The sequence below is a fragment of the Pygocentrus nattereri genome, chromosome 11 (assembly GCF_015220715.1).
Source record: "Pygocentrus nattereri isolate fPygNat1 chromosome 11, fPygNat1.pri, whole genome shotgun sequence".
NCBI lineage: Eukaryota > Metazoa > Chordata > Actinopteri > Characiformes > Serrasalmidae > Pygocentrus > Pygocentrus nattereri.
In genome coordinates, this window is record NC_051221.1 from 17,844,590 (window position 1) to 17,859,398 (window position 14,809).

General features: G+C 39.3%; 1 protein-coding gene across 14 annotated transcripts in view; it reads left to right on the forward strand.

Annotated features, from left to right (window-relative positions):
- Positions 1-14,809, forward strand: part of LOC108430948 (protocadherin alpha-C2-like) — a 187,296-nt gene that overhangs the window by 52,381 nt on the left and 120,106 nt on the right. The window contains exon 1 of one of the 14 annotated variants that reach the window (XM_037542900.1): positions 28-2,569. The exons of 12 other annotated variants lie outside the window; for them this stretch is intronic. In XM_037542900.1, coding sequence (XP_037398797.1) covers positions 206-2,569 — 2,364 coding nt within the window. In that variant the 5' untranslated portion in view covers positions 28-205. Of the gene's footprint in view, positions 1-27; positions 2,570-4,815; positions 7,340-14,809 lie in introns of those variants that run through there. One more of the 14 variants, XM_037542909.1, reaches the window with a different exon arrangement.

Genomic DNA, 14,809 nt, shown 5'->3' on the forward strand with positions numbered 1-14,809 from the left:
CTGATTTTTCCCGCCCCTTAGCGTTCTCGTACATGTTATAAATATGGTCGTTCGTGAAGAGGAAACATTGCGTTAGCTTTAACCTCCATGCCATTTTTTGAGTCTGGCAAATTGATAACGCTATGGTCATCGCTTATGTTGATATACAGTCAATACGTGTTCAGTCGTGTCATTTTTGCCTGTAACGTCGTTGTGAGATCTTAAAATGGAACAAAGGAGATGCGGCTCACTGCTGAAGGCGCGTGTGAAATTTTTCTTCATGGTTGCATTGCTGATGTTTGGGAGAGCGGTTTGGGCACAAGTACGATATTCCGTGTCTGAGGAGCAGAAGGAAGGAACGTTGGTTGGAAATATCGCAAAGGATTTGGGTATTGATCAAAAAACCTTAAAGGACAGAGGATTCCGCATCGTGTCAACCGCGGGAGAGTCGCTGTTTAAGGTAAATCAGAATGACGGAGTGTTGTATGTCAGTGGAAATTTGGACAGAGAGAAGGTGTGCGAGAAAAGCTCACCGTGTTTGATCGATCTAAAAATCGCTCTGGAAAATCCACTGGAGATTCACTATGTGACTGTAGAGATCATAGATGTGAATGATCACGCTCCTTTATTTTCGGAAATAGAAACGGTTTTTGAGATTGGTGAGTTTGCATTACCTGGGACGCGTTTTCAGCTTCCGGCAGCGCGCGACCCAGACAGTGGATCCTATTCCATTCAAACATATAAACTGAGTCAAAACGATCATTTCCGTCTCGAAGTCAAAGATCGAGAAGAAGTTGGTAAAATCCCCATCCTGGTGTTACAGAAGTCCATAGACAGAGAGGCCGTGCAGAGCATGAAACTGTCATTAACCGCTGTTGATGGTGGAAAACCTGCTAAATCTGGAACGATGGAGATAACTGTTTATGTCTTGGATGTAAATGACAACATGCCCGTTTTTACTAAAGATGTTTATTCAGTAATGTTAAATGAGAACGCACCAATAGGCACCACAGTAATACGCGTGAATGCCACAGATTTGGATGAGGGCCCAAATGGAGAGGTCGTTTATGCCTTTGCTAATAATGTTGACAGTAAATTGCTCAAACTTTTTGATATAGACTCAATCACAGGGGAAATCATTGTAAAGGGAAATATTGATTTTGAAGCCAAGCGTATGTATGAAATTGACATTCAAGCCTCAGACAAAGGCATTATACCTCAGACAACAGATAAGAGCGTGACCATAAAAATTATCGATGTTAATGACAACATGCCAGAGATAGAAGTGGCGTCATTTTCAAACGCCATTTCAGAAGATTCTAGAACAGGCACCACAGTTGCTTTGATAAGTGTATCTGATTTAGACGCTGGACTCAACGGTAAAGTTTTCTGTTTTGTTCCTGATGGTATCCCTTTTAAATTAATGCCATCATCAAAAGACAATATTTACTCGTTAGTTACGACGTCGTCCCTTGATAGAGAGGCTAAACATGAGTATGACATTACATTAGTTGCCAAAGACGCAGGGCAGCCGCCTTTATCTTCGATGAAAACAATAACTGTCCTGGTATCAGATGTCAATGATAATAGTCCAGAGTTTTCTATTTCCCCTTACACTTTTTACATTATGGAAAATAATGTTCCAGGAACATCTTTATTCTCTGTCTCGGCTTCTGATCGAGATGCAAATGAAAACGCTGTGATCACTTATGAAATATTACGAGAAAGTGGCGAAGAACACAAGTATACATCTTTTGTAAATATAAATTCTGAAAATGGCTGGATTTACGCGCTGAAAAGTTTCGACTTTGAAACAGTCAAAACGTTCCAGTTCCACGTGCTCGCTACAGATTCTGGAACTCCACCTCTGAGCAGCAACGTCACAGTGAACGTGTTCATTCTGGATCAGAACGACAACGTTCCAGTGATCTTATATCCAGTCAACTCTAACGGATCTGCTGAAGGTGTGGAGGAGGTTCCCCGCAATGTGAACGCAGGACATTTGGTGACTAAAGTGAGGGCCTATGACGCAGATATAGGATACAACGGCTGGCTATTATTTTCACTGCAGGAAGTGAGCGACCACAGTCTGTTTGGTTTGGACCGCTATACAGGACAGATAAGGACCCTTCGCTCATTCACAGAAACAGACGAGGCTCAGCATAAACTGGTCATACTGGTCAAAGACAATGGCAATGTTTCACTTTCAGCAATAGCGACCGTGATTATCAAAGTTGTGGAGCCCAAAGAGGCTTTTGCAGCTTCTGATGTTAAACACGCAGTAAAAGACGAGGAGGACAGTGACGTCACATTTTATCTGATCATCACTCTGGGCTCTGTTTCAGTGCTTTTTGTCATCAGTATCATTGTGCTGACTGTAATGCAGTGCTCCAAATCTACAGACTATTCCTCCAAGTACTTACAAGATACTAATTATGATGGAACACTGTGTCACAGCATCCAGTACAGATCAGGAGATAAACGGTACATGTTAGTTGGACCCAGAATGAGTATCGGTTCTACTCTTGCCCCAGGCAGTAACAGAAATACCCTGGTGATTCCAGATCACAGGAGAAGATCATCTGGAGAGGTAAGACTGAGCATAAATGTTAAATCCCAATAGCGAGTTTCACAGTTAACACGATAACAGTGATGTGTAATTTCTAGTTTTGATTAAAATAACACAAAAAAAGTAAGTATATGCTAAGTCCAAGTAAAAAGCCTGCAACCTGTTCCAAAAAGTTAAAATAGAAGCATTTTTACTGCTGTGTTTATATATATATATATATATTGCTCTATTTTGTCAAATAAAAATAAGCATAGGTGTTCCTGACCAAAAATTTTGTCTAGAAGGAAACATTTTGTTCAGCGTAAATAGTGTTTTGACAGATCTGCAGGTCTGCAGGTTTCCCGCTAACCTCCTCTCCATATCATGACACATCCTAGATTTTGCACTTTGTGTTAACAGTTTGGATTGTCTCTTTTTCCTTTGGCCACACAATGAACACAATGTCTGTTATTTCCATTAATAATCTGAAAGGTGGACTACAATACATAGTTCCACTGTGCATCAGTCCCTTTCTAATGAGCTCAAACTTGGAGATGTCAGCAGTATTTCTAATATGGATCCACTGTGAATAGTTTGGTCTTAAACTGTATTTGTGCAGTGACAAACTGTCTTTACTGACAACATTTTTTCCAAGTACTTCCAAGCCTATGTGATGAAATTGATCTGAGAAACATGTTTTTAATGCAGTGCTGTTTGAGGGATCGAAGTTCATGGGTGTTCGTTTTTGGCTTTTCCCTATACACTCAGAAGTCTTTTCTTTGTACTGTTTTTGTTCAAGTACAGGTCAAAGTAGATTTACAAATCAGTGATTCCTGTTTGCTTTTTGTTTGTTTGTTTTTGTTTTTGTATTAGTTACTGTTGTGATTTTTTTTGTAATTGCAGTTGTATAAAGACTGCACATATTTATTGAAACTGTGTCTTTTTTTCTTCACCAAATGATACTGCAAAAATATCCGATACTTTTAGCCACATAGAATCAAATTTGGTTGGGCATGGTAGTTTTTGCTTCTGTGAAATGATGGCTTATCTAATTGTGGTGTGGTAATGATCATGTTGTGGTTATCACAGTGATTATAGGTTTTGTTTGCTTGTATGGAATGGTGAGGAAGTCTTGTGATCTGAAGGTAATTAGCATGGTTACTGATACTTCATGAAGATCCCTGATAGCAAACAGTTTTGGGCCAATTCTGGCTGTCATATGCACATGCATGTTGACTACCTGGCAGATGTAAGGCATGCAGGCCAGAATAGGGCCAGATGCTGGACAGTGTCATACAGTTTTGCCTTGTGTTTGTAATTTTTGTGCAATTCTGGCATAATTGTTGTGGACCAACAACTTTGGACCAGATTTGGCCACATTTATTAGTTCTACTCACTCTACAGTGTGTGGCCCAGATTTGGGCCAAATACCCAGCCATATATTGGGCCACAACAAACCCAGGAACAAACCCAAGGATGTTGACAAATTTTGCTAACCTGGTTGATAATAAGCACATGCTGTTGCATTTGTCAGTATTCAACTTATCCCATGGAGTGTTGATCATCAGTATTTATTTACTGGTTTTTATTATTCCTGCTGCTCTTAGCATGGCCTCTGGAATGTATTTCATGAAGAAGGATTTGTTGATTAGCTAGACAACTAAAGTCCGAAGTTGAGGACTGTCCTTTAGCTCTTTTCTTAATTTTACAGACATGAGTTTGGGTGTAGGTTATCTGCTCAGTCCTCTGAACCATGCTTTGCTTATTTTCATGAATTCTAAGACACCTGTCATTAGGTGTAAGGAACTTGTTAATTTGTTGATCTGTTGAATCTCAGTGGTTCATAAATCAGTCCTCAAGCACCCCAACAAAAGCCACAATTTTGTTCTAACTTGCAAGACTTAGGCATAGAGCAAAACTGGAGACTGTGTGAGGGTCCCTGATGACTGGTTTGAGAAACACTGTGCTAGATAAAGAAGATTATAAATATGTGCATAGTGTGTGGTCCCCAGTACTGGAATTGGGGACTGCTTAGAATAAAGAAAACATCATAATAGACTATTTACGATTTATTTAAACAGGTCTCAACAGCAATTTATCTTGGCGACTTCTCAGCGCTCAATGCACTGCTATAACACCATATTCAATAACAAATAGGCTACAGTTAAATACAATTGTTTAACTGGTTACATCGTTTTCCTGCAATGAACTGTGGAATCGCACGGTGTCAGTGCAAACTAAAATAAGGATACTGATTCGTTTGATTCTCTAACCGATCCGCCTCATCAGTTGGTTACATTCGCTTTTGCACAGGGCATCGTCATCTAGAAGGAGCATCCCGTGCTGATTGGATTACTAACTTGATTTCAGTGAGATTTACCTAGTGAATAACATGGGTAAACAGTGTGTAGATCATCTCTGTTAACGTGGACGAACTCTGGACTAATTTCTCCTAAAATGGAACAAAGGCGTTACGCATCATGGCGACTGAAGCTTGCGCTTGCGGCACTATCGCTTTTATTTTGGAGAGGGATTATTGCGCAAATACGATACTCGGTTCTTGAGGAGCAGAAGAACGGCACTGTGGTTGGAAATATCGCAAAGGATTTAGGTATTGATCACAGAACTTTAAAGGAGCGAGGATTTCGTATCGTATCGACAACAGGAGAGCCTCTGTTCAGGGTGAATCAGGATGACGGAGCCTTACATGTGAACGGAAACATAGACAGAGAGGATGTGTGCGAAAGAAGCAGCTCGTGCATGATTAATCTAAAAATCGCTCTTGAAAGTCCTCTAGAGATCCATTACGTGACAGTTGAGGTCATAGACATAAACGACCATTCTCCGATATTCCCCGAGAAGGAAAAGCGGTTGGAAATATCGGAAAACGCCTTAGCTGGCGCGCGCTTTCAGCTTCAAGCAGCACGCGATGCAGATGGAGGGGTGAATTCGGTGCAGGTATATAAACTTAATCACAACGAACATTTTCGAATCGAGGTTAAAGACCGTGGATCGGATCGTAAAATGCCCTTCTTAATTCTGCAGAAACCTTTAGACAGGGAAACCAGCACCAGCCATAAACTCCTCCTCACTGCGCTGGACGGTGGGAGACCCCCAAAATCTGGTACTATGGAGATAATTGTGGATGTCATAGATGTAAACGACAACGTGCCCGTTTTTACAAAAGACTCGTATTCCGTGAAGCTTAGCGAAAACGCTGCAATAGGTACAACGGTGATTCAGGTAAATGCAACTGACGTGGACGACGGAGCTAATGGTGAGGTGTTTTATAGTTTTGGTCACGATGTGGATAGTGACCTGCTCAAAACATTTGATCTAGATCCCATTACAGGCGAAATAATTGTGAAAGGACCAATAAATTATGAGCAAAAAGACCAGTATGAGATCGATATTCAGGCATCGGACAAAGCATTGGCACCACTGACTGCAGATAAGAGCGTAATTATACAAATTATTGACGTAAATGACAATGCGCCCGAAATTGAGGTGACGTCGTTTTCAAGCGCAGTACCAGAGAACTCAAAGTCAGGAACTACTGTGGCATTAATCAGTGTGAGTGATTTAGACTCTGGAATAAATGGAAAAGTGTTCTGCTCAGTATCTGAAGATATACCTTTCAGGTTAATGCAGTCCTCCCAGGAGAATGTTTACTCACTGATTACTACGTCACCACTAGACAGAGAGAAAATATCTCAGTATGACATTACATTCATTGCCAAAGACACAGGGAATCCCCCGTTATCATCTGCTAAAACCATCGCTGTGGACATATTGGATGCAAATGATAACAGCCCAGTGTTTTCCCTAAACCCATACACCTTCTATGTCGCTGAAAATAATGTACCAGGCAAGTCTATGTTCTCTGTGTCTGCCTATGACCTTGATTTAGATGAAAATGCCATAATATCTTACCACATTTGGAGAGATTCTGATGAAAACAATCAATATTCATCTTTCCTAAACATAAACTCTGAAAGTGGGGCGATATATGCACTGAAAAGTTTTGACTTTGAAACAATAAAATCATACCAGTTCCAAGTTGTGGCTTCAGACTCTGGAACTCCACCGCTGAGCAGCAACGTCACAGTGAACGTGTTCATTCTGGATCAGAACGACAACGTTCCAGTGATCTTATATCCAGTCAGCTCTAACGGATCTGCTGAAGGTGTGGAGGAGGTTCCCCGCAATGTGAACGCAGGACATTTGGTGACTAAAGTGAGAGCCTATGACGCAGATATAGGATACAATGGCTGGCTATTATTTTCACTGCAGGAAGTGAGCGACCACAGTCTGTTTGGTTTGGACCGCTATACAGGACAGATAAGGACCCTTCGCTCATTCACAGAAACAGACGAGGCTCAGCATAAACTGGTCATACTGGTCAAAGACAATGGCAACGTTTCACTTTCAGCAACAGCGACTGTGATTATCAAAGTTGTGGAGCCCAAAGAGGCTTTTGCAGCTTCTGATGTTAAACACGCAGTAAAAGACGAGGAGGACAGTGACGTCACATTTTATCTGATCATCACTCTGGGCTCAGTTTCAGTGCTTTTTGTCATCAGTATCATTGTGTTGATTGTAATGCAGTGCTCCAAATCTACAGACTATTCCTCCAAGTACTTACAAGATACTAATTATGATGGAACACTGTGTCACAGCATCCAGTACAGATCAGGAGATAAACGGTACATGTTAGTTGGACCCAGAATGAGTATCGGTTCTACTATAGTCCCGGGTAGTAATGGGAATACTCTAGTGGTACCAGATCGCCGGAGGAGAACTTCTGGAGAGGTAAGCTATTGGTCTGTGTAATATTAGCATCTTGGTCCACAAATACAGCTAAAACCAATAAAAACGGGTATGGTAGAGTGGTGGTGGGGTGTTTGAGGGGGGGGGGGGGTGGTTTGGGCTACAGCTCTGAGGAAGAATCTATACTTTAGTCTATTACTTTGAGGTTTTTTTACAGCCCTTTAATGAGCTGTAAGTCTCCCTCTGTAGGTTTTTTGTATCATTTGCATTCATTTTCTGTCTAATTAATATGAACCATTGAGTGTACCTTTTCCCCAGAATGGTATATCATATCATTGAAATATCCCATGCCTACACCTGAAGATTTTTAATGCTCCGTGTTTTTGTATTGCACTGTGGTCTATGGAGCCTCAGATATAAGTTCCATGGGTTACACTGTGTACACACACGCACAAAAAAAACTTGGGTATTTAAAGACAAACAAGTCATAGTGATCAACAGCATTCAGTGTAGAATGATATTTCTATTGTTAACTATGACTTTTGTTAGTTTGCACCATATCCAGCATATCGCTGCTGTGAGAACAAAACCTCATATCACCAAAATCAAAACTTCACAGGAGAAGAAAACAGACATACTTTAATTTGTAAGTAAGTCAATGAAACCAGACTTTCCCCCCCCCCAAGTCATTTTGGGTCATTTTGTTTTCAATCATCATGAAATTTACATACAATATAAAGAACAACAGGCTTTTACAAATTATGTCAAAAACTGAAAAACAACAAAATGGAGATACAAGGTTTTGTTCTCACAGCGGTGTTATGGTCATCATATGAGAAGAGACTGTGTGATTGTAGGGGAGCTGAACTCTGAAAATTTGGATTAATTCTGCTTTGAGTTAGAAGGTCAGGCAGCCCTAGATGAACAGAGGTAGGACAGAGAGGGGACTGAGGAACAGGAAGGAGAGGAGTTGGTAGTGGCTTGAGAAAACCTGAGAGAGATGGAAATGTATAGGACACTAGATTGGAAGGGTGACGAACTTCAGGCATGTTCCTTCTCTCAGACTTTAGGGAATTCATAACTTCTTTTAAATGCATGGCATAGATGTATGGTACTATATGGTACTGGTATAATATGGTACTAAACTCCCACTGGGGTAGTATGTTCAAGGGTAGATCTTCAGAGTTAGAGAACATAATTGAACTTTGATCTTTTACAGATCTTTTTTAATCTGTACTCCATGCACCCTGTCTTGTCTCCGGGATTTTTTTATTGTTCTGTTTTAAAACTTTAGATTATGAAAAGGTACAAATACATGCCTTTCCCCTAGCAAAATGTATTTAAGCTACAAAGTTGTAATTTACATTGTTTGTACCATGATAGATGAAAAATGTACTTGTAAATCATCTTTTTTTCCTAATAGTATATGTCCATGTGTCTAGATAGATCTCTAAAGGGAGTAAAGGGGTTATCTCTCTGCAGCACTGACTCTCCCAGCATCACTTTTCTTCTTCATTCTCCTTGGCACTTTCTCTTTAGATAGTTTGAAATCTTCATGAATGCCTAACATCCACTTCTGTGAATATTTAATACCTACTATCATCATTATAACATTTGGGGTCTATCTCTCTCTCTTTCTCTCTCTCTTTCTCTCTCTCTCTCTCTCTCTCTCTCTCTCTCTCTCTCTCTCGTGCTCTCGCTGTTCTTTCTTTTGTTTATTTTATTTCTTTTCTTTAGTTTCCTTAGAGCAGATGTGCACATGGATGGCTCACACACACACACACACACACACACACACACACACACACACACACACACACACACACACACACACACACACACACAGGCATTCCCACACACACAAAGAGTTAGACTGTAACACTGTATATGCTAAATGCAGGAGAAGAATAAATATATGATTAGTTTTCCACAAGTTTCTCATCATGTGTAATATAATCTTGTATAGATCTAGAGTACAGATGATCTTTTACAGGCAGTACTTGATATACTACAATCACAGTTTAAATGGATGTATTATGCTACAAATAATATATACCAGATGTACAGTTATGAGGACATTTCAAATTCAGACTGAAGCATTTATGTGTTCTTAATTTATTGCTTATATTAACTAGCTGGTGTTGGATCTAGCAAGTCTGTAATTGAGAAATAATTAGGTTTAGTCCTATGTGATGCAAATATCACAGATCAAGTTGCAATCTGCTTTACTGTAAGATTATATCCTCGATGGAAAATGCAAATAAAAACATTTACATTGGCTAACCTCCTTTACTGCTGCACACACAAACCTGTCTCATGCCTCTGAAGCAATCTATCCATCGATTGACTGATTGGTTGATGTATTGATTAGTTAGTTAGTTAGTTTTTGTTTTACTTTCCTTGCCCAGTTAAATATTTAAACAATAAATGTTCACACTTCTGGTTCTTGAGAGTGTGGATGAGGAGTAAGGATGTGTTAATCTATATTTACTATAGGCTATTAAGATCACACCCACTTGGCCTTATTATTCTGTTCTCTTTCTCTGACAAAGAAGAGCTTGAGCATAAGCATAGTACAGAGAAAGAAGAGGGGAGGGTGTACAACGGCCCTTTCTGTGGTCTGTGCATAATGCAATAACATGCTGAAGTGAAAATATATTTCTAAAAACAATAACATAAACCTTGGTTTTAAATGAATCAGAAAATGATGTTCTATAAGCACATTATTCAGCGCTCACATGCATTTTACACATTTTCAACAATGAGTGTCTCAAGGTGTTGCAGGAAGGAGTCTGCTTATTTTTGTTTTGCTGCAGATCTCATTCATTGTGCTCAGATGCTTCTAAGCATGCCTTATTTACCTGCCTGTCTAATTGAGTTAATGTTTCAGTATTACACTGGAGGTTTCTTTCTCCATTGGTGTAGCTTTCAGACATGCATATGTTTGTTGTGATTGGATGCATGTTTGATTGTGTGTGTTTCTCGGAGAGTAACAAAGAGAGACACAGAAACCCCAAATGAATGAACCTTTTTTGTATATAGCACTACATATATTTACTTCACAGCATTTGAGACTGAGTGGGTTGAAGTTTTTTTTATTGTACACTGCCACACACACGTAAACATGTCCCATACTTTGTCTCATTTTACATATTTTTGCTAGACAGCATAAAGCAAGCATTTTACTATGGATAGTGATGCAGTCAAACTGAATCCAAGCACCTTTTCTTTTTCATTTTTCTTTCTCACACCTGATGCAATCAAACTAATTAACAAGCTGTTCCTTAGGTGAACTGGGTGTGTTAGGGCTGAGAAAACACTAAAGCACTAGGACTAGGAATGAGAACCACTGGTCTAGATCTTCCTGGAATTCCTTGCAGAAAATTCAGCAATTAAATCTAATCTGTCAATGTATGAAGAAACAACCTCCTGTATGGACAGAATGGCTAGTATTGGAAAGCAGATTTACTGCGACAGTTGCATGCATAATGTATAATTTTTGTATGTAGACAAAGTAGCTAAAAGAATGGGGAGCACAGACAGGGAAGCGTAGGAAGGCTTATTAATTATGCCCACATTATGTCACATTTCCGTGTCTGTGAGTGCTTCATAAAAATTTATTGTAGGGGTGACTGCTTCAGTACCTGTAACTCACTGAATTTTTGAGCTAGTGTTCTCAAACCTTTACTCATCATACCCATATTTGTTTACTACAAACGGCTTCAATTCAGTCCTCAGCAAGGATATCACAGACCTCATGAGTTGATGTCAAATACATGGTGTTCCTTTGTTACAACCTACCCCACTACTGGGGAAAGTTGTAACAAATGCATGTTACACATAAGTTGTAACAATTAGACAAAAGAAGGAACAACAGATATTACACTTTGCAATATGCTTCAAAACAGGTTTACTGTAATAAAATAACAACCCAGAACAATCCTTTGCATCCCATGTTATATATTGCTGCCACTTGACTTGCAATTTTTCTGACATAAAAGAAAGTGGAGCAGAAAACATGAGTACATATATACAAAAGTTTTTCAATTTGTCTGGCACTTGTGCTGGTATTAAATTTTACTCCACTTAACAGTGGCTAACCTGTCATATGCTGACCTCAGGTGGAGTCCATAATACAGGTCTGCTGCCTGAGTCATACTTTTAGCCAACACTACCTCCAGTATCTCAGAGAAAAGTTTGTTGCTGCTCTAGTAACCTACACTGCGGAGATCACTGGACCCTAGGTCTTTTGGTTTCTGCAGTGATTTGTAGTATCTGCTCTGTGTCTCATGGCAGAACTCATGTGCCTTTACTGTTCTGACTGACTTGCCCTTCTTTGTGACTCCATCATTTGGTTTTGTAAAACATTGGCAGGCACACCTTTTTCAGTCTTTCCTCGGTCAGTCTTGTTCCAAGAAAATGTTCCAAGTTGTATGTAAAGATTTTCAAAGATATGTTACAATCCACCCCAGCAACATCAACCACTGTTTAGCTAACTGTTTAGCATAGTGGTATGAAATTAGCAGGGGGAAATTCAGCATATTTTGCCTGAGAAACTGGATCTAATGTAAGTCTTATGGTTTTATCTGTGATAGTATAAGTACTAAATAAAATACAGTGTTGCTAAAAAAAAATCACTTTTTAACTGCAAAATCAATTTTTTCTCTATAGAATCTGCTTGGGCCTGTTTCCAACCTTGACAACCAGCATGTGGGATTGGGGTGGATGTGGGTGAAAACTAAAATTATCATATTAATCTTATATAATTCCTAGTGGAATCGGTGGTGTTACAACTCTCCCCATGTTACAACCATACCCAGTCTCTCCTACCTATAAATACAATCTACTATATATAGGGGCTAATTTAAAAAACAATACTAATAATACTAAGAAATGAACACAGACAATACTGCTAGCTACAATTACCTTGCTAAATAAGGCTAAGTTAAAATTTTAAACAATGTATAGCAGCTCAGTTAACCAGAAACAATCAAAAGATGCATCTCTGCGATTCTAAGGGAAAAGAATGGGATTACTGTGGTTCAAACTCATGATCTCATGATCTTGGAGGTTTTTTTTAATGCATTCTTTAAAGTACCACAGTAATGACACAGCCATCCATATTTGAGACCCCAAGATAAAGTATCTTTAAGATTGTATCATAGAAAGAGTCCCAGCTAATAGGCAAATTAAGCAAAAACAAATAAATAAATTCTTTACTTAGCTTGTAGAACTGAAAATGTGAGTTTAGAGAACTTTTGACTAAACTAAAGAAATTGAGTTGGGTGAACTGAATTTAAGTTACAAGCTATGCAATAAGTTACATCATAGTTTTAAGGCAATTTTATATTGTGGTATTTTATTAATGTATAACTAAATACAATTACGTGCCCCTACTCAGTATATGTACACTGGTATTCTTGCCTTTAACCCGCCTAAGGGCAAGAATATGCAAAAAGTTTTGCAATATGTGTGGGTATGTGTTTGTTTATAGACCACATTTACCCTGTAGTTTTTATTCAGGGATGTATGTTGTGGTTAAATATAAGACCACTGACACACAATCAAGTCTGCAGAGGCTGTATTGCTAGAGGCCATCTGTTCTGCCTTTCTTGGCATACAGCAGTTGGCCAAGGCTGTGACTGACATGTCTGTGTTGTGTTGGTCACTCTTCAGTAACCCTTTATTACTGAATACATTACAAAGCACAGAGGTAGAGCAATTGCATCATGCCTGTTCAGGCACTGCAATAGCAGAGTGGGATTTTGTATTTATTTATTATTTTCATGTAAACAAATCAATATTGTGGTGGCACAGGCATTGTGTGGGTTATATTAGTTTATCTGTGTGCCTGAACGCCTTTGTGTAGCCTTGTCCTGATGTAAACACTAGCCATGAAGGTATTCCAGCTAGCCAGCAATCTGTCCACTGTTACTGTCCACTGTTCTGCGCGTGGGGCTCAGATCTTGGCCTACCACTAAGTGCTTAAGCAGGTACTGTAAGTATGTGTTTGCCTAGTATACTTATAAGTACCTCTTCTTTTTTTTCTTTTTTTGGGGATGTCACAAAATGCAATACATGAATTCTAATTTAAATGTTGCAGAATAAATGTTTGAATATATAATAGTGAGGCATACTTTACTTGAATCCACCCCCCACAATCTCTCTCTCTCAGTTCATTCACTTTCTGAGTATCAGTTTTACTGTAGCTTGCCTGTGCTTGACATTTGAGTGCTTCAGTAAACCAGATCATTAATTTTGTGCTTGTGTTCATGAACTGGATATATATGGACAAAGAACTGCTGTGTCATCTGCAGTCAAGCTCTGCTGAGTGTTCTGCTCTGTCCTAAAGCTTCAAGCAGCCTGTGTCCAGGTCAGCAGCATTCCTGCTCCAGCTACTGCAGTGGCATTGGTCAGAGAACTCTATGTTCTCTGGCTGCTGCAGTAACAGCCCTTTTTAGAAATCTCATCCCAGGAAACCTATGTCCCTTTGTATTGTGCTCATACATGGTTGCTGTGGGAACAAAGCTCAACGGATGTTCTGTCTGCACTGATTCTGAAAGGTTGAATCTTCACTGCCTTTTATAATACAGATTTGTTTTATGATTTTTTTGTTACCATTTCCTTGCTTTTATAACATTCAGAACTGTTAATTGTGTATTCATGTATCTGAATGTTTACCACAGTAGCAGAACTCTCCAACAGAATGTTTGATCCTAAATTGTTGCTGTAACCAATTGACCATTGAAAAAAAAAAAAAAAAAAGAAAGTTCCTCCTCACTTAGTTACTGTTCTCAACCAATCTGTGCTCCAGCATACATTGTCACGCCTTCACAAATCTGCCAAAGCGCTACAGGCTATGTGTTGCATTGTTGTGCATTGATAATCTTCATGTTGAGACGTGCGTATGACATGGTTGCATATCACAGGTCACAATTCATGACTTAGACCAATGACTTGGACCAAATATCTCTAGTACAATGATCAATATTGCCCTAAATATTTTTTAGGCATTCTTTTATCTTGGTTTTTAGCCTTTTTCATAGCCGTTTCATAACCTTGAGGCTAAAGTGAGTGTATCATGGTAACTTGTAACGTGGTACTATTGCTTGACATTTGTGTGGCCTGGTGGATAAAGGGCATAGAAAGTCAATCAAGTCAATCAAGGAGAAGCATGAGAAGTAGGCTTTGGCAGTGGTGTAGCCAGTGATGGTATGACTGGGCCCAGTGGGCCTAGGTTCACCTACTTTAATCGTTTATCCAATACTTCAGGCCAAAATAGGCCTACTTTGGTTGGTGTGAAGTGCACCTGTTACAGTGAGATGCTTGCATGATTGAATATACTGTGATACTGGCAGCATGATATGTAATTTCTGTCTCTGTTCATCATCCACTACTGCATCATCCACTACTTCCCTGACTCATCACAGTGAGATGCCGTGTAGATCCTTCTATCAAGTTTTCTGACTAATGTGGCTGATTGTTTTCAAAAATCAAAATTGTTTCCCTCAA